This window comes from Felis catus, chromosome E1 (assembly GCF_018350175.1).
Source record: "Felis catus isolate Fca126 chromosome E1, F.catus_Fca126_mat1.0, whole genome shotgun sequence".
Classification (NCBI taxonomy): Eukaryota; Metazoa; Chordata; class Mammalia; order Carnivora; family Felidae; genus Felis; species Felis catus.
Window position 1 is genome coordinate 37956151 of NC_058381.1, and position 26491 is coordinate 37982641.

General features: G+C 57.9%; 1 protein-coding gene across 6 annotated transcripts; it reads left to right on the top strand.

Moving 5' to 3' along the window:
- Nucleotides 1-179: 179 nt before the first annotated feature.
- On the top strand, nt 180-26399 carry MLLT6 (MLLT6, PHD finger containing). 6 transcript variants are annotated; one of them, XM_023244251.2, is made up of 22 exons: nt 182-358; nt 1572-1651; nt 2118-2172; nt 2403-2512; nt 3492-3595; nt 3825-3918; nt 6213-6371; nt 7039-7137; nt 9581-9806; nt 10321-10935; nt 11379-11566; nt 11780-11888; nt 13087-13153; nt 13353-13498; nt 14016-14213; nt 14317-14405; nt 15526-15875; nt 16314-16404; nt 17421-17771; nt 23334-23390; nt 23956-24075; nt 26008-26399. In XM_023244251.2, the coding sequence occupies exons 1-22, from the start codon at nt 250-252 to the stop codon at nt 26185-26187; spliced, it is 3597 nt and encodes a 1198-aa protein (XP_023100019.2). In that variant the 5' UTR covers nt 182-249; the 3' UTR covers nt 26188-26399. The 6 variants fall into 6 exon arrangements, 5 of the variants coding, with proteins under 5 accessions (XP_023100022.2, XP_023100023.2, XP_023100019.2 ...); XM_023244253.2 differs by having other exon boundaries at nt 9581-9719; XM_023244252.2 differs by having other exon boundaries at nt 6216-6371.
- Nucleotides 26400-26491: the final 92 nt, after the last annotated feature.

Sequence of the window (26491 nt, forward strand, 5' to 3'; positions counted from 1 at the left end):
GGGGGGGCCCGTCGGGGCATGAGGGCGAGAGCACGGCGGGGGGGGCGGCCAGACAGAGCGAGCGAGGAGGAGGAGGAGGAGGACGCCGAGGAGGAGGAAGGAGGAGGCAAAGAAAAGAAGCGGCGGCGGCGGAGGAGGAGGAGGAGGGAGCGAGGAGGCGCGCGGCCCCCCGCTCCCTCCCTCCCCCCCTGACCCCCGACCCCCGCCGGCCGGCCCCCCGCCCCAGCCCCGGAGGGAGCTCATGGGAGTATGAAGGAGATGGTAGGAGGCTGCTGCGTATGTTCGGACGAGAGGGGCTGGGCCGAGAACCCGCTGGTCTACTGTGATGGGCACGCGTGCAGCGTGGCTGTCCACCAAGGTACGGGGGTGGCCCGCGGGGGGCGGCGGGACCCCGGGGGCGGCGCGAGCAGGGAGCCCCCGGCCGCGCCCTCCGGGGACCTCCTGGGGCTCGGGCGCCCCTCCCCCACCCCACCTGAAGGGAAGGGAGGCGTCAGGGGGCTCCCCCCGCCCGGTCCTGGAGGACCGGGTCAGGCATTGTTTTCTTGCCTATTGTTCCAGTCCCGCGCCCCCCACCCCAAGTTGAGGGAGTTTGGGGACAGACTAGGGGGCAGTGAGTGCACTCTCGGCGCCCCACACCGCCAGTGTCGGGGCTGCTGGGGGAATGTTTACCTGCGAGGTGTCCCCTCCCGCCCGGTTATTTTGGTCCCGGCTCCCGGAGGGAGAGGTCAAGGGGGGGTCATCCCCCCCCTCCCGCTTCCGGATACTGGGAGGAGCGGAATTGGGAAGGGAGGAGAAGGGTCCCAGGGGAGAAGGGACTCCTAAAATCCTCCGGGAAGAGCTGCGGATAGGAGCGAGGTTGTGCAGGGGGCCGGGAAGAGAAGAGGGAGGTTTGGAGTTTCCCCCAACAGCACATGGTTCGGGAGTTAACTCCTTGAGGAGTCTTGCCGAGGGCGCAGGCTGGCATCTCCGGCTTGTCTGGCACAGCCAGCTGCCCCCCCCCCCCCTTCCCGGGACAGCCCTTAATGCTATCGCTGCCCGCTCTTCCCGCCACTCTCCTATTGGTTACCTGCACTTGCACCTGCCCTTGGCCTTGCCTTTTGACCTGTACCTATTACAGTTACAGGCTTAAGATGAGGTCCCTGGACCCCCTACTTCCCCACCTCTTCTCTTACTGGCCCTTTAAGAAATGCCCCCCCCCTCCCCATAACAACAAAACGTGTTTGACTGTTGTAAATGTTGTCCCTCTGGTTTCCTCTATTCCTGATGATGAGGACTCTTCCCAGTCAGGAGCTGGGAAACAGGTCCAGAAAGAGCATGGGGTAGGGAGTCTTCTAGAAGTTTAAGGTCAAGGGCTCAGACTTCTCACCCCTGCCAGGAGTGTTTGGTTGTGTGGTTGAAGGCTGGCCATGTGCTGTGGGGCATTCCTTGTGGTCCTGCTGTCTAGTGAGTGACTCCAGACAGGGGAACAACACCTACCCCCCCCACCACGCAACCCTTTGAGTTACCCTCTTCCCCCAGTTGCTCTGGGAAAAACCAGGGCTGACTTGGCAATTCTTCTCCGCAACCCCCAGCTTGCTATGGCATCGTCCAGGTGCCAACGGGACCCTGGTTCTGCCGGAAATGTGAATCTCAGGAGCGAGCAGCCAGGGTGGTGAGTTTGAGACTCCCTCCCCACTTCTGTACACCTGAGCGTCTCCTCCCAGTTAAACTAGGGGACGCTGAGGCTGAGGCTGGGGTGGGACTGTCACACAGGACTTCCTGTTTCCTGCACATCTATCACCAACCCAGCCCTCCCGCAGCTCATCCTTCACTCTGCGCCACCTCCTGCACTGAGCTTTTTATTTTTGTTAGTTTGTTTGAACTTTTTATTATGGAAAGTTTCCAACATGTGCAAAAGTGGAGGGAATACTACAACGAACCTCCTGTCCCCATCACTCATCTCCGACAGTTACCACTCGTGGGCAACCCCGTTTCTTCCAGATCCCTACACATCCCCCGTAGACAGCTTATTTCGTCCTGGGGCCCTCTGAGTGTGTTGAGGAAGGGCCCAGCTCAGCAGATCCCCCACTCCTTTTTGGAACCCCCCTCCAAATCCCTGTGCCCCCTTGCATTGGCAGAGGTGTGAGCTGTGCCCACACAAAGACGGGGCATTGAAGAGGACTGATAATGGAGGTGAGGGGGTCCCTGAGCCCCAGAGTTCATCGGTTGAGGTCAGCAAGGCCCCCTGAGCAGGGTCTGGGAAGTCAGGAGTGGACTGCAGGGGGGAGGGGGGCAGGGTGGGGATGGAGGTTGGAGTCTGATGGGAAGGCTGTGGAGGAGGGGACTGTCCGCAGTGTGGGGTGGTGAGGGGCCAGGGTCTGAGGCTTGCCATGGCAGCTGAGGCCAGCCCCCCGCCACCCCAGGCTGGGCCCACGTGGTATGTGCCCTCTACATCCCGGAGGTGCAGTTTGCCAACGTGCTCACCATGGAGCCCATCGTGCTGCAGTACGTGCCTCACGATCGCTTCAACAAGGTCAGCCGCCCGTGCCACGCCCTGTACCAGCCCCCGCTCCGCGCCCCGGCCCACCGTCCTTGGGTCCCTCCATTTCTCTCTCTCCATCCAGCGTCCTTTGATTCTGTCCAGCCGAAGGGGGGACTCAGGAGGTGGGTAGGCACCTGCCACTGACTGGCACGTGCTTATGCTCTGGGGCTCAAAGTGAAGCAGTAGGCTCCGTTGCGGTAATGCTGCAAGGTCCAGTGGGTGGACCTTAGCAAGCAGTTCACTTGCTCATTGGCTGGACACGTTTTACTCAGTGCCTACTATGTGCCGAACCTGGGCTGAGGTACTCAAAACAGATGTGGTCCCTGCCCCATGGAACCCACACTTCTGTGTGGGAAGGCTGTAAATATCAATAAACAGGCAAATAAAAAAAAAAAAAAACGCAGTTTGTGGTAAGTGCTGTGAAGAAAACAAACAAGGTACTGAAATAAATACCTTGTGGGGTGGGGGGGGGCACTTACATCAGATAAATCATCGGCACTTACATCAGATAAATCGGTCAGGGAAAGCGACATTTAGGCTGAGGCCAGCCTTGAGGAGGATGGGGTTCCAGGTCCAGGCAGAAGGAACAACGTGCAGAGTCCCAGAGGTGGGCATAAGCTCCCTGTGAGCAAGGCAGACATAGTCCCTGGCCTTACAGGGCTCCCCGCCCAAGGACGGTGCCATCCAATCTAGTCTCCACCGGCTACACGTGGTGATGTAAACTAATTGAAATTAAACGCAATTTAAAATTCAACTCCTCAGTCACACGAGCCACCTGTCAGTTGTTCAGTAGTCTGTGTGGTTCGTGGCTACTGTATTGGACAGCAAGGTAGGGAAAATTTCCATCATCGCAAAATCTCCCACTGGATGGCACCGACCTAGGATCACGGGGAGAGAATAGAGTGGAGGAGAAGGCCAAGGGATCCCTCAGGTAGAAGGGAGGAGGGGACAATTGCACTGTGTCCCGCAGACCTGCTACATCTGCGAGGAGCAGGGCCGGGAGAGCAAGGCAGCCTCAGGAGCCTGTATGACCTGTAACCGCCATGGATGTCGGCAAGCTTTCCACGTCACCTGGTGAGACCCCTGCCCGTCCCGCACCCCCTCCAGGGTTCTCCGGGATCCCTGGCCGGCCGCACCGACCCCGCTCCGAGGTTTGCCATGACAACTGTCTCTTTGGTGGTGATGGCGGTGATTTCGCCGGATGGTCTGGGCCTCACACTAGCGGTGGTCCCGGAGGGTGGGGAGAAGGCGGCTGGTCTGGTCTGTGGCCACACCCTTCTCAGGCTGACCTTTTTCCGGTTAGTGCCCAAATGGCAGGCCTGCTGTGCGAGGAGGAAGTGCTGGAGGTAGACAACGTCAAGTACTGCGGCTACTGCAAATACCACTTCAGCAAAATGGTGAGTCTCCTCGGCCAGGGCATACCTCGGTCAGCCATACCCTCTAAGTCAGCTTTAGAGGGTGTGGACTCTGGGCCAGGCCGGTGCCTGGCACTGGTAGGACAAAGGTGGAAGGAACCCAGTGTCTGCCCCGAGGAGCGTGCCACTGGATAAGGAACAGATTGAAGCCCAGCCCGAGGTGGGCAAAAGAGGGTTGAACCAGGCAGTCCGTTCCAGAAGACAAGGCTCAGACTCTGCCTGTCAGAGCCTGGGAGGTTTTAAGGAAGAGGCAGCATTTGAGCTGAGTGGAGGTGGAAGCAGTAAGAGCCGACATCCAAGGGGGTTACTGTGCCCCAGCCTCTGTCTCAGCTCTCTCCATGTGTCGTTTTATGTGGTCCTCCCCACAACCCGAAGAACTAGGTGTACCGTATCGTTCCAATTTACGGATGAGTAAACTAAGACCCACACTTAGGTTGTGCAACATCCCACAGCTAGTGTGTGGGAATCAGAACACACAGTTTGACTTGCAAGCTCCTTGGGGACCTGCCAAGCAAAGACAGAAAGAAATGAGTCCTAGGGGGAGGGACTGGCATGGGCAAAGTCCTGAGATGGAAAAGAGAACTTGTGAACAGAACACGGTGCTTGGTGAGGATGAGGCAGATGACCGGACGCTCAGGCAGGGCCGGAGCGGGGCTTGCTTCTGCCCTAGGCTTCAGGGGCCCAAGGAGAGGCTGGAGGAGGGGTTCTATTCCATGTTTGTGGAGAGACCTGTATGTTCCAGAAACTAGGGGGTATCCTGGCAAGGGAGGCTGCAGCCGGACTGGGAATGCAGCTTGGACCTCACCCCCAGGCCACAGGCTCGTAAGCAGGAGGGTAACATGATCAGGTTTGTTTTTTAGGAAGATTGCCCTGGCAAGCCACTGTGAAGCTGGATCCGAAGGGCTGAGGCTGGTGGCTGGGAGACAGCTGTGAGGGGGTGGGGGGGGCAGGGCTGGAGGGGTGAGGCTGGACTCTAGAATGATTTCTAGGTAGACAGGCTCACATGTGGGGGTGGCTGAGAAGGAGGATTTCAGGGTACTATGTAGGATCCTGGCTCTCAGTGCTTGGACACCTGGGAATGCTATGAACAGGGGGTGCAGTGGCCTTCTGTAGGGTTGGCATGTCCTGTTCTGGCCTCGATAGTTCCATTTCATGCCCATCACCCCGGTGTAATTATTAATAGTTCCCCCTTTTGCTTTCAAAAGTGTCCTGGTTTGGATCATAAATCATACGGTCACCTTGGTTTCAGGGTTCGATGATGACTTAGGACAAGGTAGGGAGCTCAGTGTGGCTGATAGGAGGTGCCAAATGGGGATGTTCGGCGTTGGTGGCTGTCTGTCCCCCAGGCAGGGTAGTGGTGGCAGGCCCAAGTATAGAAGGCTGGGCTGGAATCCTCAAGTGCCCAGCAGGACGTGGTGGGGCAAGGTGTGATGGGGTCCGTGAAGGGGAGAGTCTGGTGCTTGGCGAGGTAGGCGCAGTATCCACCACGGGGGAGCAACCGGGTGGGACGGAGCCTGCAATTAGTCCTTGGATTTGGCAGTTGGGAGGTAGTGGGTGACCTTAGAGGAAACACCTGCAAGTCCGGCACAGGTGAAGCTGTCAGGCAGGGGGCAGTCATCAGCAGTGAAGGGAAGGAGGCGGCAGGCCCTGGCTGGGGGGAGAGGCAGCACGAGGATCATGTATCTGGGTTTTTGCTGTTGCATATGTTTACTCCCCCCTTCTTAGGGGCATCAGGTCCTTTGGGATGGAAGGAACCACTGTGTTTGGTGGAGGGGGAGGGCCAGGATCAAGAGAGAAAGAGCTGATGGCTGGAGGGAAGTGTCTGGGCTGGTGGGGAGGGAGGGGTATGGGGTTCAGGGGAGCAGGGACTCCCCATGAGGGCCCCCCTCTGTCCTCTACCCCAGAGAAAGAGGCAGACCTGGGCCATGGCTCAGGCTGCCTGAGATGGGTCGAGAGGCACCCTGGAAAGGGGAGGGTGGAAAATAAGAGCCCCAGGTCCTCGTCCTACCTCCAGTGGTACCTTGCTGGGGCCAAGACGCCTCTAGCTCTTCTGGGCCTCGGCTGCTGAATCTGCATTGGATAAGCCAGCTTGGGAAGCGCTGGCATTTAAGGCTAGAGGATGCCTTTTGCTGTGCAGAGCATCACTGAAGATACAAGGTCCTTTTAGTGACAAGGCGGGTGGGAAGAACTGGCCCCCGGGATCATTTGACTTTCAGGAATCTTCTCCTAAGCTATCGAAAGGAGGGTTTGGCATTTCCTCTCTATTCTTTCCCCAGAAGACATCCCGGCATGCCAGCGGGGGTGGCGGAGGAGCAGGAGGCGGTGGTACAGGGGCAGGTGGCAGCGGCTTTATTGCTGGCCGGAGAAGCCGGTCAGCCTCTCCGTCCACCCAGCAGGAGAAGCACCCTTCCCACCATGAAAGGGGCCAGAAGAAGGTAAATAAACGTCTTCTTCCTCTCCCCCTCCTGCCCACACTTGCAAACACATAACTTTCTTAAGAAGCTACCACAAGGTGCCCCTGTGCCCCCTTCCTTCCTCTGAGGCCACTGAGGGCCAGCAGGAGGCTGAGAAAGTGACACAGGAGGGGCATGGAGGGTAAGATGAGGGCGTGGGTTCTCTGGGGCTCTCCGTATCTCCATGTCCTCCCCGTGACGTGACAGTGTCTCCCAAGCCCTCAACACATGGCCCTGCACGTTCGCAGACACCTCCACAGTCTAGCCGTGTGTCAGCCCAGTTTTGTATGTCCCCTCGCGCCATACATCACGGTGCACCCGGTCCCCAACCCTCTGCACGGCTCCACGCCCCAGGTGGACACCCTCACAGGTACACGCTCATGTGTGCGGTGCTCTGTGTCCCTGGCGTGATAATGGGACAGGCTATTTTTAGCAAGCAGTGAGGATGAGGGGGAGGGGCTGTTGGCTCTCAGAGCGACCTGCCTGAGCCGATCTCCTCCAGCCTAAGTCCCCCAGTCCCTCCACAGGGGGAGATGATGCCCACAAAGGCCATTCCTGAGAGGCGACCCCTCTCCTCATGCACATGTCATGTTTATCCTCCCCCAGACTGTCCCCCACAACCTGTATCTGGTCACTTCTCCCTCCCCAGAGTCGAAAGGACAAAGAACGCCTTAAACAGAAGCACAAGAAGCGGCCTGAGTCACCCCCCAGCATCCTCACCCCGCCTGTGGTCCCCACTGCTGACAAGGTACTGCTGCCCACACCCAGGAGGAACGGCCACGGTAGGGGAGGGGGGCACGCCGCGAGGGTCAGAGTGAGCCAGGGACTGTGGGCACTGCCTCAGCAGCTTCTGGTTAATGTGCCTCTGCTGCCCACCCCACCCCACCCCTCTCCATTCCCCTATTCTAGCCCAGCGGGGGCCTGTGCTCCTCAGCCCCACCAACCACTGACCAACCAGGAGGGTAGGGGTGGGGTGGGGTGGGGGGTGCTGCCCTGCCTGCTGGCTGCCAGATGTTTACATCTGCCTCTGTCCAGACAGAGCCTCAGCCCTGGGCTGTTGTCTGCGGGCACCGTACTCAAGCTGGTTCTCCAAGCTCTGGGGCCCATTTCCCCAGAGATAGGCAGAGAGGACCCCTTCGCTTTCCCCCCTCCCCCACATCAGGACCCTGCCCAGAGCCTGGCTCCCAACCAAAATCCATGGTGGCATGGGGCAGGCCCATGGACAGCACCCCAAAACCCCCACTCTTCCCACCCTTCCCAGGGCTTGGTATGTCAGGCCTGTCTCCAGAAATGGGCAACATCTGGAGGAGCAACCGGCAGGCCCTACCCGAGGCTAGGGAGTCGCTAATCCAAGCCAGAGCAGCCCTTCCTTCCCCTCCTTCCAGCCACCGCCCCCCACAACCCACCCACCCACAGAAGGAGCACAGGGGCCTGGAGAAAAGCTGCTGCTTCCTGTCACCACTAGGACCCACTCACCTCCACCTGCCTGAGGAGGTTGGCGGAGCTCTGGGCATCTTAGCAGGAGGCTCAGGTGTCAGGTTTCCAGGGTGATGTTGTGGCAACTGTCCCTCCCTGTAACCCCCTCCCAGCCTGCTTTCCAGGGCTCACCTGGAAAAGCTTGTCATTCCTGCCCTCTGACCTTTCCCTGGGGCCTTTACGCAGGTGGAAATATGGCCAGAGATATGGGAGTTCCCAGTGGCCAGCTGTCCCCTTGGACATGTGGGAGCATTCTGCCCATCCCCCTCCACCCACCCCAGCATTTCAGCTACCCCTCCCCCTAGCCCCTCTCCTCCCTTGCTCTCAGAACCACATCTGGCTCCCTTCAGAACTCCAGCTGTTGAAAAGAACAAAGAGGAAGACAGAGACCAGGCCTCCACCCAGGGAAGGGTGGCTCTCATCGCCCTATCCATCCTTCCTCTAGCATTTGTTCATGTACTAAATACCTGGTCTCTACCAGGAGGAAACGCACCATCCCTGGCAGTAATACGAAGCCTTAACTCACTCACTCACCACATGCCAGTGTCACTTCTAGAACAGGGGGATGGAAGGAGTACGTGGGGATTATTAGCTCATTTAATCCTTAAAGTAATCCATTGAATTAGGTGTTTTGGTTTTTTTTTTAACCTTGTCCAATAAATGAAGAACCTGAGGCACAGAGAAGTTAAGTAATTTACCTAAGAGCGCACAGCTAGTAAGTAGTGGAGTGGCAGTCTTGAGGGCCTGTACTCTTAACCTACCACAGGACACTGTCTCTGCGGTATAATAATAGCAGCCACTCGCATCAGAGCCATCATCATTATTGACCCCATACAACGTATCTGGCTCTGTGCTCCTCGTGACTCTCCAAAGAGGCATAGTTGGTCTTGTAAGGACACAAGCTCAGCGAGGTTGAGAGACCGAATAACGTAACAGCAGTCGACGGTAGAGCCCACGAGGCTCATAGCCAGCTCTGCCTGACCCCAGAGGCCATGCTCCTCCAGCCAGTACCCTGCTGCCCTCAGAGGGGTTGCTGGAAGCCTCGGACACGGGGACTGTGTATTTCAGAACAGTGTGGCAACTGTTGACGTGGCTGATGTGAGTGCACAGAGCTCTGGAACTAAGGGACAAGAGTGACTGGGTCCACCCCAGAGATCCAGGTGGCCCCATGGAAGAATTTCATGAACTTCCAAGTTGAATTGGGAAGGATGAGAAGTTTTCCGGGGACAGCGAAGCCAGGCTGTCCTGGCAGAGGGCTGGGCACTGCAAGCTCAGGTGGTTTAGGAGGGGCACAAGCGTGGCCAGGAAACGGGGTATCTGCTGGGCTGCAGCTCAGGGTGTGCGGGGAGGGCAGGGTGGTGACCGGAGGCCTCAAGGATGGGGCCGGGGCAGTGGTCCCTCTCCCCAGCACAGGCCCATCCAAGTCCAGCCCCCTTGGCACCACTAAGCGTTTCTTTAAAGGATGAATGATCAGATGGGCACATCAGTACAGGCTTGGGGACTATTTTCACTCTCCTCTGCCTCAGGTGAAGGATAGACCAACTCCTCTCTCCTCACACCCACTTCCCTGTTCTGGGCTCCCCACCCACAAGTCCTTTCCAAAGCAAACTTGGGCTCTCCCTGTAGAGCCTGAGCCCTGTGTTCTCCTGCCCCACTTCCGGGTTTGGGTGAGCGGGGACAGCGGGCCTTGAGACTTCCCTCTCCTCCTTTCTCAGGTCCCCTCCTCAGCCTCCTCCTCCTCCCACCATGAGGCCAGCACTCAGGAGACCTCTGAGAGCAGCAGGGACTCGAAGGGGAAAAAGTCTTCCAGCCATAGCCTGAGTCACAAGGGGAAGAAACTGAGCAGTGGGAAAGGTGTGAGCAGTTTCACCTCCGCCTCTTCCTCCTCCTCCTCTTCCTCCTCCTCTTCCTCCTCCTCTGGGGGGCCCTTCCAGCCTGCAGGTGAGTGTGGGCATCCTGGAGGAAGCTGGGGGTGGGACAGCCTTCAGCCAGCCCAGAGCTTCTCTAGCAAGGGCCTCTGCATACTGGTTTGCATCTCATTTGCTTCTTAAATTGGTTAAAGATGGGAGATCCCCACCAAATGACTCCTCTCCAAACCACCCCCCCCCCCAGCCGGTCCCTCTCAGGTCCCACTCCTCTGCTGCCCTAACAGTATGCACTTGTTATCCCCTCGTGCCATAAGGTGGCATTTTTAAAGTGTCAACACTAATGATCTCCTATAATCTCTACAGTACAGTGAGATCAGTTAGGCAGGAGTTCTTCTCCTTCTCTTTTATCACATGTGGGAAAGCCGGAGCTGGGGACACTCGTCCCAAGACATAGAGACAGCGGCAGAGCTGGGACAGGAACGGTGGCTTCCCCAACCCCTGCCCAGAGCTCTCTCCAGCTAGTGCCCTTGGGAGTGGGGTGGGAGGGACATGGGGCCCAGCTGTAACTCAGTTTTCCCTCTGTGCAGTCTCGTCCCTGCAGAGCTCTCCCGACTTTTCGGCATTCCCCAAGTTGGAGCAGCCAGAGGAGGACAAGTACTCCAAGCCCGCAGCCCCCACCCCTTCGGCTCCCCCCTCTCCCTCAGCCCCCGAGCCCCCCAAGGCTGATCTCTTTGAGCAGAAGGTGGTCTTCTCTGGCTTTGGGCCCATCATGCGCTTCTCCACCACCACCTCCAGCTCGGGCCGGGCCCGGGCCCCGTCCCCTGGAGACTATAAGTCTCCCCACGTGTCGGGGTCCGGGGCCTCAGCAGGCACCCACAAGCGGATGCCCACACTGAGTGCTGCCCCTGCGCCTGCTGAGGAGACCCCCGAGACAGGCCTGAAGGAGAAGAAGCACAAAGCTAGCAAGAGGAGCCGACATGGACCAGGACGTCCCAAGGGCAGCCGGAACAAGGAGGGGGCTGGGGGTCCAGCTGCTCCCTCGCTGCCCAGTGCCCAGCTGGCTGGCTTTACTGCCACTGCTGCTTCACCCTTCTCCGGAGGTTCCCTGGTCAGCTCTGGCCTGGGTGGTCTGGCTTCCCGCACCTTTGGGCCTTCAGGGAGCCTTCCCAGCCTGAGCCTGGAGTCTCCCCTGCTAGGGGCAGGTTAGTGACCCTTGGACATCTCAGGGCCCAGCCAGTCTAGTGAGGGAACAGAGGCATAAACATGCAGTGAGAGGGAAATGATAGAAGCTGCTCCAAAAGACAGAGATAAAGGAGGGAAGAGATAGTCACCTCTAAGACACTCCCCCATACCCATCATCTGCAGGCTTGCAGTGAGAGAGTTTGGGGTAGACTGCCAACAGGACCTACCTAATAGAAAAGCCAGGACTCCCCCAGGTCTGGGCAGGGCAGTCTAATAAGCAGGTACATCAAGCAGACGTCACAGGCAGATGTGACATCTTTGTAGCGAGAGCATTAGACTGCTGTGTGTGGCCAGACCCAGGGGAGTGTTCTCTCTGGGGAGGGGCTGCCCCAGCCACCTGGTGGAGGAAGGGCGAGGGGGAATGGTGACTAAGCTTCCCTCTGTGTCCTCCTTCTGCCTGTAGGCATCTACACCAGTAATAAGGACCCCATCTCCCACGGCGGCAGTGGTGGAATGCTGCGAGCTGTCTGCAGCACCCCCCTCTCCTCCAGCCTGCTGGGGCCCCCAGGGACCTCGGCCCTGCCCCGCCTCAGCCGCTCCCCATTCACCAGCACCCTCCCCTCCTCCTCTGCTTCTATCTCCACCACTCAGGTGAGGCCTTACTCCTGGGCTCCTCCATCCCTAGACATGTGGGGGACAGGCTGCCTAGGACCCCAGGTCTCCATGGGAGAGATTGAGAATGTCTTCCTCTCACTGGCCCTCTCTCCTCCCCAGTACACCTACCTGATCCCCTCCTCCCCCCACACAGTTGTGCCCTAGATCCAAGAATAACCACCAGGCTGGACTATACCTCCTTTCCCTCAGGTGTTTTCTCTGGCTGGCTCTACCTTTAGCCTTCCTTCTACCCACATCTTTGGAACCCCCATGGGTGCCGTTAACCCCCTCCTCACCCAGGCCGAGAGCAGCCACACAGGTACGTGTCTCTGATCCCATTCCCCTTTCTTCCCAAAGACCAAAGGGGCACCCGTCACCTGCATGTCACCCCAGAAAGGATGGGAGGGCTTTCTGGCTGCCCCCTCCCTCTGGCCGTTGCCCACCCTGAAAAAAAAAATCCACACACAGCAAACCAGGGTACACTTTCACGTTAAAATCCCCTGATGGGACGGGTAGGACCTGGCAGAATTAATTACTACTGCTCCATCTCACAGAAGAAAAAGGCTTAATGACTTGCTCAAGGCAGTTCAAGTAGAGAAGGGCAGAGCTGGAGCTCAATTCTGGTCCTGACTTCAAGCCCCGTTCTCTGGTCACTGCAGCGTAATTCCCCGCTGGCCTCTTAGTAAGTCCTTGGGATGGGCGTCTAGGGAGTCCACTAGCTGGGCAACCTGCTCTCCGGGTATTTAGGAGTTAAGGGGGAGGATCACAAGCGCCCCTCCCTCTCCCGGGAGAGTTGTCCCAGCCCCAGAGAGCTGATTGGCACAGAGACACCACCTGGCCGGTTAGGGGGCGGAGCCTACCTCCCGGCCGCCAGTTCAGGTAAACTTTCTAAAAGGGGCCGAATCCGACTCCAGAATTAATGACCCGACAGCGCAGGGTGACTACATTTTCCAAACCGCACATTGGAATTCTGTGGCCCAACAAAAAGGTTTGGCAACCCAACTTGTGAGTTTATGAACGTGAAAAGTCGCACAAAACTATAATAGCTACAGTTATTACGGGCTTGCTGCAGGACAGCCAACACTTCACATTTATTACCTTATTTTTAATCTTCATCACAACCAATTCAGAGATATTAGTTTCAAGCCCAAGGTCACAGAGCAAGTATCGGGCCCAAGTTCAATCCAAGACTGTAGACCCCGAATTTCTATAACCCTGAAAACACCAGGAAAGAAATTGGGAGGGGGGGGTCCAAAAGAAGCCAGGCAGCGGCCGCCTTTGTGCCTAGAGAAAGGGGAAGAGACCAGATCCCTTGGCTGTGGCTCCCAAGGGGCCAGGTTTCTAAGCCAGGGCTACCAGCGTCTTAAGAGCTAGAACTGCCAGTCTGGGGTTGGGGGAGATGCTGGGGGAAAGGGGTGTGCGGTAAAGTCCCAGATCCCGCACCACTTCCCAGGCGGGGACCGTGAGGCCGACGGCACCCCTTCCCCGCTGATCCCTGCTCCCCTTCTCCTTCCAAGAGCCAGACCTGGAGGACTGCAGCTTCCGGTGTCGGGGGACCTCCCCCCAGGAGAGTCTGTCTTCCATGTGAGGGAGGGGGCGGCGGCTTGGGGGAGGGGCTGGGAGCGGGGCTGGAGGGACACTGAGGGGAGGAGAGGGCGGAGAGAAGGGCGCCAGGAGAGGGTGGGGTCCAAAAGGGGACGACTGGAACCCCTGAGGGAGGAGGAGGGAGACAGGAGTGGGGACGTGAGGTAAGCCTGACCCTGGTTTTCTCTTCTGACCCCAGGTCCCCCATCAGCAGCCTCCCCGCACTCTTTGACCAGACAGCGTCTGCATCCTGCGGGGGCAGCCAATTAGACCCAGCAGCCCCCGGAACAACTAACATGGAGCAGCTGTTGGAGAAGCAGGGCGACGGCGAGGCCGGTGTCAACAGTGAGGAGGGGTGCAGCCGGGCTGGGAGACCTGCCCTAGGACCCCCAGACTCGGTCACCTTTTTCTCCGAGGTCCCCAGACCTTTTAAGATTTCGCATTTGGCCCCGCCTCGGCCTTAACTCTTGGCTACCCGGGCCTGATCTGTATTTAACCTTTGCTAGGCCCCGCACCTGGACCCGCCACCTGTGCACCCGGCCTTCGGCCCCCGCGGCCTCCTGGCCCTTACCTTCCTATGCTCCAACTTCCTCCGGCCTCCACAACCCTTATCACAGCTTCTACCCGCGAACCTCAGGCCCCGCCCCCAGTCCTCACACCTCCGGCTCCCGAGGTCCCGCCTCTCCGAGCTCGCCCAAGTCTCGCCGGCAGGCGCCTCGCCTTCTCTTTTTAGGTCTCAGACCGATTTCCTCCTCCAGGCCCCGCCCTCCAGGCCCCGCCTCCGGGTCTCTCGCCCCGCCCCCAGGCCTGGCCTCCCGTTTCCAGGCCTGCGGGCTCAGGCGCTCTCACCCTCTCTCCGCAGTCGTGGAGATGCTGAAGGCACTGCACGCGCTGCAGAAGGAAAACCAGCGGCTTCAGGAACAGATTCTGAGCCTGACGGCCAAGAAGGAGCGGCTGCAGATTCTCAACGTGCAGCTCTCTGTGCCCTTCCCCGCCCTGCCTGCCGCCCTGCCTGCCGCCAACGGCCCGGTCCCTGGGCCCTATGGCCTGCCTCCCCAAGGTAAGGGGACTCCCACCCAGTCTGGGAGTAGGGGCCTCTGCCGGGCGATGCGACGTGGCCCTGATTCCAGCCCTTGACCTCCTTCCCTGCTCCCCTCCCTCAGCCGGCAGCAGCGATTCCTTAAGCACCAGCAAGAGCCCCCCGGGGAAGAACAGCCTTGGCCTGGACAACTCTCTGTCCACGTCTTCCGAGGTGGGCGCCGCGGGGAGAGGCAAGGGGGGGGGGGCAGGAGGGGAAGCGCCAGGGCCTTCTGGTCTCATCTCCACCCTACAGCTATTGGAGGCTGGGCAGTGAAGTGATTGGCCGAGCAATTGGTTGACTGATCCGTTCATTCCTTCAATAAATAATGAGTATGAGGTGCCTACTTTTGATGCCAGGCACTGGCTACGCAATCAGTGAGCAAAACGGACGCAGTCCTGCTCCTGAAGGTAGACTGTAAATCCAAGAAAATGATAATCACGAACCAGGAAAGGGGCTGAAATGGAAATAATTTGAGGGTGGTGAGGAAGAGTGGGGGTGGGGTTCTTCTGGAGTTATGAGGTGGTTAGGGAAGGCCCCTGAGAAGTATTTGCGAAGGGCTCATTACAGTGCCTCACACAAAACAATCCCTGTGTAATTGGTGGGGGTTAGGGTACCGGTCGCTATTGTTATGTGGTGGTTGCTACTGGAATCTATCGAACTGGCTTCTTAACATACTTGCGCAATCACCATCATCATCATGGCGAATATCAATGACAGACTCGCCCTCTGAAATCACGTCCTGTGCTGAGGCTTTCAAAGCATTGGCTTGTTTAGCCCTCACAATAACCTTGTGGAGTAGGGACTGCCGTCACCCCCACATTGTGAGTAAACTAACACAGAAGCCAGTGAAGCCATTGAATTGTGGACCGTAGAGTTTGAACCTGAGCCTTTCACTCCAGCCACTGCTCTCCTGCCTGCAGAGTTAACAGAGCCTGTCTAAGAATCAATGGCTTCACCCACGTGTGGGAATAACGAGATGGTACAGGTCACACATTGAACCCTGGCTCTGGTTCGCTAGATGGCCACCACCATCGTCACTGTTCATGATTAAACCAGGATTGCAAGGGGTGCTGGGCCCCCAGGAAGTGATTTGTAAACGTGATTTGTGAAGGACTCTTTGGATTCTTAGCCTGTATCCCTGGGCCTTGCTTCTCTCTCCTGGGTGGCTCTGCTGGGTGAGGTGGAGGGGGGCTGTGCTCTGTGAGAATGCTGGTGGGTGCTGGGCCGGGGGCCAGAGAGGTCATGCTGGCCCCCTGCCCCTCTGACCCCTCCCTTCCCCCTCCCTCCCCAGGACCCACACTCAGGCTGCCCCAGCCGCAGCAGCTCGTCGCTGTCCTTCCACAGCACGCCCCCACCGCTGCCCCTGCTCCAGCAGAGCCCTGCTACTCTGCCCCTGGCCCTGCCCGGGGCCCCTGCCCCGCTCCCGCCCCAGCCGCAGAACGGGCTGGGTCGGGCACCGGGGGCAGCGGGACTGGGGGCCATGCCCATGGCTGAGGGGCTGTTGGGGGGGCTGGCGGGCAGCGGGGCCCTGCCCCTCAATGGGCTCCTGGGGGGGTTGAATGGGGCTGCCGCCCCCAACCCTGCGGGCTTGAGCCAGGCTGGCGGGGCCCCCACGCTGCAGCTGCCAGGTTGTCTTAACAGGTGAGGGAGAGCTCAGCCTGGGGAAGGGAACGGGGAGGCTGGCTCTGGGAGGGACTCCCCCAAACACCCACAGTCCCCCTTAAAGGAAGAATGTTCTCCAGTCTCACAAGGTATAGAACCTAGTCACTTCTTGGTCCCAGGTACTCCCCAGATGTTAGATGTGAGTGCCCTCTGGATGGTAGCTCTCCAGGGACAAAGTCGCCGGTTTCTTTCTTGCACCCCCAATCTTGATTTCCCTTTTGGGAAAGCTCTGCCATCTGACTTGTATCCCTCCCAGGGCAGTATCTGAGCTCGCTCTGTTTCTCCTTAGCCCTCCAAAACCGCACATCCCTGCCTTTCTCCACCTGGGTCTGAGGGAGTCCGGGAACTTGGCGGGGAGGGGGGAGGCGTATGTCCCTGCCCCTTTCCATAGTGTGTGTTTTGTCCCCCCTGTCTCAGCCTAACCGAGCAGCAGAGACATCTCCTGCAGCAGCAAGAGCAGCAGCTTCAGCAGCTCCAACAGCTCCTGGCCTCCCCACAGCTGACCCCGGTAATGCCCGCCCCTCCCAGCCTGCTCCGGCTCCGTGGGGAGGGCCCATGTCAGGGGCTGGGCCAGCCTGGGCCAGGCCGGCATAGAAGGAGGGAAGGCAGCCCCAGGCTGGGCCCCTGTGGGGCATGTGGGGGCAAAGGGGATGAGAGTTGCTCTCAGGCCCCTGGGCATTGCGGAAGGGGTGCTCCAGTGGCCCCAGATAACATCCTAGTGACAAGGTCTGGAGGGTGGTGGGTCCTCAGTTACTGAGCATTTCCAATCCCAGCCCCAAGGATCTTCAGGGGGATCTTCAGGGTCTGTGGCTGAGCCGGTGACACCCTCTCAACCAGAGCAGCCCCTTTTGGGTCTGTCTTACATGCTGGGTTCTGCTAAGATTTCCTGTGGAGAAAAGGAGTTCTTCCTTTTAAAAAGGAGAGAGTTGAAAAAACAGAAAACATAATCGTTTTCCCCTAAAGAAACATTAGAAAGATACACAGGAAACCAATTCAGCTGGTTACCTATAGGGGCCCATTGGGAACAGGGGTGGGGGCAAGATCTCTTAAGGTAAACCTTGATATTTTGTTTTGGTTTTTGGAACACTGAAAATGCCTTGCCTATTTAAAGCAAAAATAAATGAGTCTTAAATGAAACAAAACAAAACAAAACAAAAGGTGGGAGGGCTGGAATACTATCGACCTAGCTTAGTTATAGCTCAACTTGGGGTCGTGCCACCCCTAGGGCATTTGTGGTTGTCATAACAACAGGAACTGATTCAGTGAGGGGGTGGGGCCAAGGATGTTAAACATCCTCCAGCACTTGGCCAGTAGTGCCCCAGTTGCCAAACACTGATGGCAGTGACTGCTTTCTGATCCAGATGGAAAGATTTGAATCCCCAGGTAGGGAGATGGAAACAGAAACTTGACGGTCCCCCAGGTCTCCTTCCTCATAGTTCCAGGGTGATGGGATGGGGCCTGGGCCAAGCAGGGCAAGCTAGCCCTGGGGACCACTGGCCCATGAGTGGTGTGGCCCCCTTGCAGGAACACCAGACTGTTGTCTACCAGATGATCCAGCAGATCCAGCAGAAGCGGGAGCTGCAGCGGCTGCAGATGGCCGGGGGCTCCCAGCTGCCCATGGCCAGCCTGCTGGCAGGAAGCTCCACCCCGTTGCTGTCCGCGGGCACCCCTGGCCTGCTGCCCACGGCGTCTGCCCCACCTCTGCTGCCCGCCGGAGCCCTGGTGGCTCCCTCGCTTGGCAACAACACGAGTCTCATGGCTGCAGCAGCTGCGGCCGCAGCAGTAGCAGCAGCGGGCGGACCTCCAGTCCTCACTGCCCAGACCAACCCCTTCCTCAGCCTGTCGGGGGCGGACGGCAGTGGTCCCAAAGGAGGGGTGAGTAGGGGGCCCAAGGCCGTCCTCCTGTCTCCCTTCTCCGGGATGGGCAGAGGTGGAACATCAGAAGGTACATCATTAGATGTGTCATCAGAAGGAGGAAGGAAACTACCCCTAGGCCAGCAAAGTGCCCTGCCCCACACCCCAGGGCCTGGGCTAGATCCACGATAAACTCTGAGCATGGGCTAACAGAAAAAGGACCAATTAGAAAATAGTGTTCCTCTGGGAAGACCAGTTAGAAAAGTCTGTTTCCTCTCTGAGTGGACCAGTTAGAAAAAGATGATGCTCTGGGTGGCCCATTTGGAGAAAGGTCCTCTCTTTTTCCTCTTAAGGTATACAGGCAGAGCCCAGGGTGCTGGTATTGGCTGGAACGTACCTGCTTAGCTGGGTGCCCTTGTGCAGGGCAACTTGCCCCCCCACCTCCCCGCTTCCCCCCCTCCCACACACACAAACACCCACGAAATAAAGAACACGTTAGCCCAAGAGCCCAGGGCAGGGGCTTCAGCGGGGCTCCCTCACTGTACCCTACAACAGCTTCCTTGACCCAGGCAGCTGTTCTCAACTGGGTGTTAGGACCAGACACCTCCTAAACCCCCAGCCTCCCTTCCTCTCTTTCCAGACCGCTGACAAAGGAACCTCAGCCAACCAGGAAAAAGGCTAAATCCACCCAGCCCCTCCTGACCCCCAGATGGAGGGGGCAGATCTTGGCCTGAGGGGTCCTAGCCTGGAGCAGGCACCTGCACCCAGACACTGGAGAGCCTCAGCCCAGATCATGTGCCGAGGCCTGGGGAGTGTGGGGTGCTCCTGGTGCCGAGGACTGAGACGGAGAGGGATGCCCCTTCCATTGGCCCCCTCTCCCTCTGCACTGACCCCTTTGTGAGGGGCTCAGGGAGGACAGGCTCCAAGCCCACCTAGGAGCCCCCACTCTCAGCAAATGTTTTGAAGTCCTCCAAGAGCAAAGTGGGCCATGGCATAAGTGGGGGGTTGGTTGGACCTTCCACATAAAATGGATCAGCACTTGAGTGGGGAGAGGCGGGGAGGGATAGGCCCTGGGCCTGCCCCTGCGCGGAAATCTCTTATGAAAGGAGTAGTCCTGCTTTACCTGCAGTTTCTTCCCAACTTGGGCAGGTGGCAGAAGAGATCCCTTGGACTGTGTCTCGCCGGTCCCTTGCCCCTGCGCCCCAACAAGGGTTACAAGCTGAGCTTGTAAAAGCCCACAGACTAGGGAGCTGAGGAAGAAGGGGCAGGATGGCATCAAACTCAGCCCAGGCCTCCCCACCTCTCTGGAGCCCCCAGTGACGGGCTGGGGAAGGGCAGGGGAGGAGGCCCAGCCCCCTTTAGTGCCCTGTCCCTTGTTTGCACTATTGGATTTAGGAGTGCGGAGGGTGGGAAGATGGAGCTGCCTGACTCAGAGAGCGTGTGCCTGTGAGCCTGTGCATGTGTGTCTGCGTGCGTGTGTGTATGTGTGTGTGTGTGTGTGCTCGCGTCTGTCTGTCTGACTCCCCCTGGACCTGGGGCAGCCGAGGGCAGGGATAGGAGCAGTGCTCAGATGAGGCGGCACCAGAAGGGGGGGGCTCCCAGCTTCTGTTTGCACCCTCCCCACCTCACCAACTTTGGTCCCTTTCTGGGGCGTGAATGGTTAACAAAACCAGAACAGTACTCCAATATTGGAGAGTAACCGGGGGCTGGGGGCTTTGAATCAGGGTAATATCCTGCCTTCCCTCCCCCAGACCCCACATGGTCTCAGTGCCCCCTCAAACCTCCCCTCTCCCCCCCCCCCCCACCGCCGCTGATGGTCTGTCCTGCTTCCCTGGCACGAAGGGAGTCCCAGGGATGGGGGGATGGGGCAAAGGGGGGGGGTAAAGTGCCACTTCCTTTAGTGAAAACCTCCCTCCCTGAATTAGCCAGCTTGCTCCCCTGCACCCTACCCCCACCCCTGCCCCCACCAACCAGGGGAGCCTTCAGCTTGAGCTGACCTGACAACTGTCCCTTCACCCACCAGCTATTCCCCCCCTCAGGGTGTGGGGGCAATTCTCACCTTAAAGAGCCCCCACCTGCTCAGAGCCTTTGGTGGCAAAGGCTGAGTGAGGGGCCAGTAGGGCAGCCAGGAGAGAAGGGCAAGGGTGAAGCCTGTGTCTGTGTTTCAGTTGCACTGGGGTTGGAGCCAGGAGAAGGCTTTTCCAGCTTTCCCTGAAGCTCATGTCTCGTCAGTGTTTGCATGTGTGGATTTTTTTGTGTGTGTTTCCGTTTGGGTTTTTGTTGTTGTTGGTTTTTTTTTTTTTTTTAAATAAAGAAAAGAAGATGTGTATATTTTTGGCAACGACAGAAACGTAGTGCAGATATATTTTTGCCTGTGCTGCTCAACTGGTTTTTTTCTGATACTGAAAATAATATTAATATTCCTGTTGATAAGACTTTGTAAGATGTTAGGGAGCTGATAAAGGAGGGGGTGGGTGGGAATCCTTCAGAGGCAATTTCTTAGGCACTTGCAAGGGCTTGGGGGGAGGGGGGAAGGCAGTTGTGATGACCTCAGAAATACTCACTTTTTATTAATGCTAAATATCAATTAGGAAGAAACGATAGAATTCCGCATTTTATTCATCTTCATCTATTAAGCTCTCTAATTCCCTGCCCCCGAACCACTGAAAAGAAAAATAACCTTCAGAGGTTCTTAGAAAAGTTGCCCATTCACACTCACACCCTTGCCCAAGGCCGGCCCTCTAAGAACTGAAGTCAACTTCTGTTCTGGATGCTGAGGAAAGTAAACCCGCTCCAAGGCTGCTGGGGCAGAGAGTGAGAGGTCCCTATGATTTAGTGCACTGGAACCAAGACCTCCCCCCTCCCTCCCAGCACCCGAGAGTCTGGGGTTCTCATCTCCAAGAGTTTTGTTTTCCAGCTTTCCCCAGGCTGGGGTGCAGCACCAGGTAGGTTAGATTTGAAGAAGGGACCCAGGCTGGGTATGGATTGCTGTTGTCCCTCAGTTTGGGACAGAGGGGCATGAGAGAGAGAGTACGTTTCCTTCTTCGGAGGGAGCTTTATAAGAAAGTTCCGGAGATCTTCATGGTCCCAATGCAGGGGGAATGGCTATACTGACCTCACCCTCCTTTCCCAGCCTTGGTCCCTTTTTCCAGGACGAATTTGGATGGGGAGTGGGAAAAAGACACAGATTTGTATATCTCTACCTAGCAGAGCGAAAGGATGTGGTTTGCAGGGCGGAAATGAAGTCTGAAAATGCATGAGCAGAGCTTCGTGTGTAATCACGCTCAGTGTGGAGGTGTGAGGGCTGTGCATGCAGAACCCCTGTCGAGCTCCGAAGTCACGACTGGTGCATGAATGTCACAGCTGGAAGAGACCTGTCTTTAGGGGTGGTTTGAGCCAGTTCCTTGCTTCACAGGTGATAGCTCCAAGCCTAGGAGGGGCAGGGGCTCGGGGCAGAGCCAGGACCAGCCCTCAGGACCCAGGCCTCCTGGTCCTGGGCTCTCTTGCCCCCCACTGCACCACCTCCATGTGGCTGTCTGTCTGTCCCTGTGTGTGTGAGTGCAGGGCTGTGCCCGGGTGGGAGGGTATCTATGTAGCACTGATTGTCTTAGCTCAGAGCTGATGGATCCTTTCCATAGACAATGACACTTTAAAGATTGCTTTTTTTTTTTTTTTTAAGTTTTTCCTATTTGTGTGTGTCTTCCCCTCAGGCTCCTGGGTCTGCTGCTGCCTCCTGGTGCCCTAACCTTGAGGCCGAGAGCACCCCACCCATTCCTGTACTGAGGGCTAGGGAAGTACTCCTGGGGAAGGCCTAGACAAGTGAGGGGAGCCAGAGCCAGGGGCCAGCTCTGAGAAAGGGTAACCTCCACACTTCCCTTTCCCCCCTGAGCTGGAAATGCAGACAACTTTTCAGAGGCACGGGCTCCCCTTGGCCAACTTCGAGCATCTTCCCTGGTGAGCGGTGGGCCAAAGTTAGGAGTAGGCAGCTTGCTCCCAATTTTCCTCTATCTCAATGTATTTTTCCTGGGGAGAGGTGCCCAGAGGGATTAAGGTCCCTTCAGTGGGGAATGTGGAGGGGGCAGGGCACAGTACCCTGGCTCCCTCCAGTCACATCAATCTGGATTCAAAGTGTGTCCAGCTCCCGACCACTTTGACTTGATCTACTGAAAAGTTGGGGACTGAGGGGTGCCTTCATTGTCCTTTGTTCACTTCCTCCAGCCCAACTTGGGACTCAGGTGGCAGGACTGGAGACCCAAACCCTGACTCCCAGCCCCATTTCCCTCTGTCCATCCCAGCCTGTCTCAATGTAGCAGACCCTTCCTAGGGGAGCAGGGAGGGGAAGCCAGAGTTTGCAAACCCAGGGGCTCCTTTTACATTCTTTCTAGAACCTCCTTTATATCCTCAGCCCGAAAGGCAATGCCCCCTCCTTTCACTTCCGAGCCTGGAATTGTGCATAACCCGGATCTTGTATCTTTGTATAACGGATGTTATTTGTACGAAGGGCAGTTCGTAAACAGCACTTGTTCTTTTAATAAAAGAATGTTTTACAAAAAAAAAAAAAAAAAAATCCAAAGACCCCTGCATTGTCTGGCTTTATTGAAGGGAAAGGGAGGGGCGTGCCAACTGTGGGAGCCTCGGGAGGGGGGCGGGGGCGGGGGGGGGGGTCGGTTCCATTTCTCTAAGCACTTAGAATGAGTAGTTCGCGCACCGGTATGCTCCAAAGACCCAAATACCTGTGCCCACCCACAGGGACGTGATGTGTACGCCTGGGCCAGGCGGGAATCTGTTGAAAAAGCAGGTTCCCTGGGTGAGGAGACGGAGCCGCTGCCTCGGCCTCCGCCAGAGAGGCCGGCTCCCGGGAGGTCCCCGCCCACACGGGGACGCCAGGAAGGCGGAGGCGAAGCTCCCCGCCGGTGGCTCCGCGCGCACGCAGCAACCGGAGCGGACGCCGGGACGGCCCCCGCCACACGCCCCCGGGGGGGCCGGGGAGGCTGCGGGGCGGGGGGGGGGGAGGCTGCGGGGAGGGGGGGGCGGCCTGGCTTCCGGCGGCGGCGGGCACCGGACCGCGCAGGCCCCGGCCCCCACCCGCGCGGAGCCCCGCGGCGTCTTCCGGGCCGCGGCGGGCTGGGCCGGCCGGGAGGGCGGGAGCGAGAGGTGACCCGGGCGCGGGGCGGAGCCGGCGCGGCGCAGCGGCGGGGACCGGCATGGGTGGCGTGGGGGCGCCCCTGCGGCCCGCGGCCTGGGTGAGCACCCCGAGCCCGCGCCGCCGGCCGCCTGCCCACCCCCGCCCCTTCGCCCCTCCAGGGCCCCGCCCCGCTGTCCCGCGGCTGCGCGTCCCCAAGTCCCGCTTCGCCGGGCGCCCTGCGGCCCTCCCTCGCTGAGCGCAGGCTGGGTGCCCCCGGCACCTTCCAGCAACTCCACTTCCTGTCTTGTGACCCCTTTTTCTTACCCTCTTATTTCTGCTACCTCCCCCTTCCCCCGCCAGGTCCTGTCGTCCCTCCCAGATGACCCTTTTGGAAGTCCAACGCTTTCCACTGACTTTTTCTTTCTTTTCTTTTTGTGTGTTTCCAAACCACCGTCTAGTCATGCCTACATACCTTGCAGACGCTGAATCAGAGGCGGGGCGTCTCCTCCTGGCTGGTAAGTACCCAGTTTCCCCTTGCCTCCGCCCAAGTCCCCCCAGTCCCGGAGACCCTAAAACTAGAGATCAGAGAAGGAACGAGAGAGTCAGCCCTGTTTCCCAGACTCCAACCTCAGAAAGCCCTGACTGTAGCCACCTTCCCACTGGCTCAGGGGAGGTAGGGTGACCAGAGGGCACAGGGCAGGGAGCCAGGCTTCCACGCTGGGAACAGCAGTGCCTGATAAACACAGCCCCAGGTGCAGGTGACCCTGCTTAGGCTGGCAGGATCCTGGCCCTTCCCTTCCTAGTCCCCAAGTGGGAGCCTGGAGTTGAAAGGAAGGTAGCTGGGCCCAGAAGCCAGCCGGAGCGCCTACATGGGCTTGAAATCTCTTCCCTGTCTGGAGCTCAGGGTCCTTATGGTGTCCTGTGGGAACCTGGGGGAATGTCCTTGTGGGGTGGCATCAGATCAGCCTCTTGCGGAGGAAGCCTGCCCTAAGCCACTGGGAAACTGGACAAGTCCAAAGGCAGGAAAGTGCTTGCTGGGCATGGGGCTGACCCCAAGCCCTTCGTCTTCCCTTGCCACAGGCCCGGTGGTTCCCTAAAACGCCAGCCAAGTCCGTGGTGGCCTTGAAGACACCCATTAGGGTGGAGCTGGTGGCTGGGAAAACCTACAGGTGGTGTGTGTGTGGCCGCAGCAAGCAGCAGGTGAGAGACCCCTACCCCCTGTCATTAACATATGACACCCCTGGTTGGGACAGCAGGTATCTCCTGGGAGCTCCTGCCCAAGACCTTCCTCTTCCTCCCGCCCACCCATACACACACAAAAAGGGAGGCTGGGGGTGAAAGAATGCTGTCTGGCCAGCACCACCACCCACAGCCCTGAGCTCCCTGTTCTCTGTATCCACTCTTTGACACAAGGCCAGAGAGAAACTCAGTCTCTCTGAGTTCTGAGAGGGCTCTGCCCTCTTCTGGTGCGACCCCTCGGAGGCGTGGTCTGGACTCCCCGCTCAAAGGAGAGAGGCTGGGTTGTCTTTCTCCCCCTCTCTTCCCCCTTCCAGGAAGCATCTGAGCCAAAGGCTCCCAGGCTTTGGACCCCAACATTGGGAAGACCCCCAGGTGCCCCTTGCCAGTGTCTTCTGCAAAGCCTCTAGTGATGGGGCTTCCTTGGTCGCCTTGCCTGCTCTCACCTTCCTCTCCCTTCCGCCCCAGGAGCCTTCCTTCCAGCAGGAACCTGACCCACATTCTTAGCCTCTGAGCCCCTTTCCTTCCTAAACTGAGCTCTGAACTGTGCGCCTCCAAGCGGTGTCATGTGGTGCCCCAGCCCAGGGTCCCAAGTCCTACTTTGCCACTCTCTTGACCCTGAGCGGGTCCTCGTGAGGGTGGAGCAGCTCTAGGGAATGCCAGCCATAGTGTGGCCTAGCACAGTCTGGCACTCTGCCTTCTTGGCTTTTGCCCTCTGGGACAGGTTGCTGGGTTTTATTTGTATACTTCTCTCGTCTCCTACCCTACCTTGACCTCAAGGTCAGGAGGCCTGCCTAACTAACTAGCAAGTCAAGGCAGGCCTCAGTTTCCATTACCCAGTCTCTGCTTGAGCAGCTTTCGGAAGGATGGGAAATATATTAAATATATTCCTGCAACAGGCAGCCAGTTCCCCGTGGGACATCCCCTTCCTCCCTGTAACATCCACTCCCTGTAACATGCGCCCATGTTTCCTGGAGCCGAACAAAACTGATACCCCAGTCTTAAAGCATTGTACATGGCAGGCTGTCTCCCACACGGAGAAGTTTTTACCCATAGAATATGTGGATGGAAATGAATTTCACGAGCCGGTGGAGACTCCGAGACATTTTACTTTATTATTTTTTTAAGTTTACTTATTTTGAGAGAGAGAGAGTTGAGTGAGTGAGCACACAAGCTGGGGAGGGGCAGAGAGCGAGGGAGAGATGGAGAGTCCCAAGCAAGCTCCATGCTGCGTGGGGCTCGAACTCTCGAACCTTGAGATCACGACCTGAGCCAAAACCAAGAGTTGGGACACTTAAGCGACTGAGCCACGCAAACTCCCCATCAGAGATGTTTTAGAAAAACCTATCAGTGGGGTTTTAACTGCTCAGTCAGTTAAGCATCGGACTTCAGTTCAGGTCATCATCTCACAGTTTGTGAGTTTGAGCCCTGCATCGGGGGAATTTGAGCTCCGAATTGGGTAAGTTTGAGCCCCGCTTCGGGTGAGCCCAGCTTCTCTCTCTCTCCCCCCCTTTCTGCCCCCCCCTCACTTGTGCCCCATCTCTCTCTCAAAAATTAAATAAATAAATAAACCTTCAAAAATCAAAAAAACCTATCAGTGCTGTTTCACCTTGAAAATTCTGCCCTTTTATCCTGGCCCTCTGGATCCCCCAGAGACTAATGCATTAAAGACTCCTACTTACCGAACGCTTCCTACAGGCAAAATGCAAAAGAACCATTATTTGTTTTACTGCCTAGGGACTGCTCTCCTATTACCTTCACACTGCAGATGAAGGAGGTAAAACTAGGGGGCCCAGGCAGTCTCATTCAGGAGCCTGAGCCCTAAACACTGTGCCTGTGCGCTATTCAGCCCAGCAGGTGGGGTTGCGTCTCTAACTTCTCTCTTTCCCTTACCAGCCCTTCTGTGATGGCTCCCACTTCTTCCAACGCACTGGCCTATCCCCACTCAAGTTCAAGGCCCAGGAGACCCGTGTAGTGGCCCTCTGTACCTGCAAGGCCACCCAGAAACCCCCGTACTGCGATGGCACTCACAGGAGTGAGCGGGTGCAGAAGGCAGAAGTGGGCTCCCCGCTCTGAGGGCGTGGCTCCCAGGCCTCTGACAGGTACCCCATTTGTGGGGAAGGAAACTGCTGAACCCAAGAAGGGACCACCCAGGGACCCCAGTACCCACTGCTGGGCTTGTGAAGGGCTTGCTCCCAATACCTGAGGTCTCTTGGGCAGCCGGGGAACATGCCCCTGGTTCAACGCCTGCTGGTGAAAATGGCATTAAACAGAATACGCACCCAGAATGGTGCTCCTGTGGTCGCTGGCGTGAGGCGCGTGGCCTACCCCAGCTCGGGATCTTAACCTGGGATGGGGCACCCCACTGGCCATAGGGAGG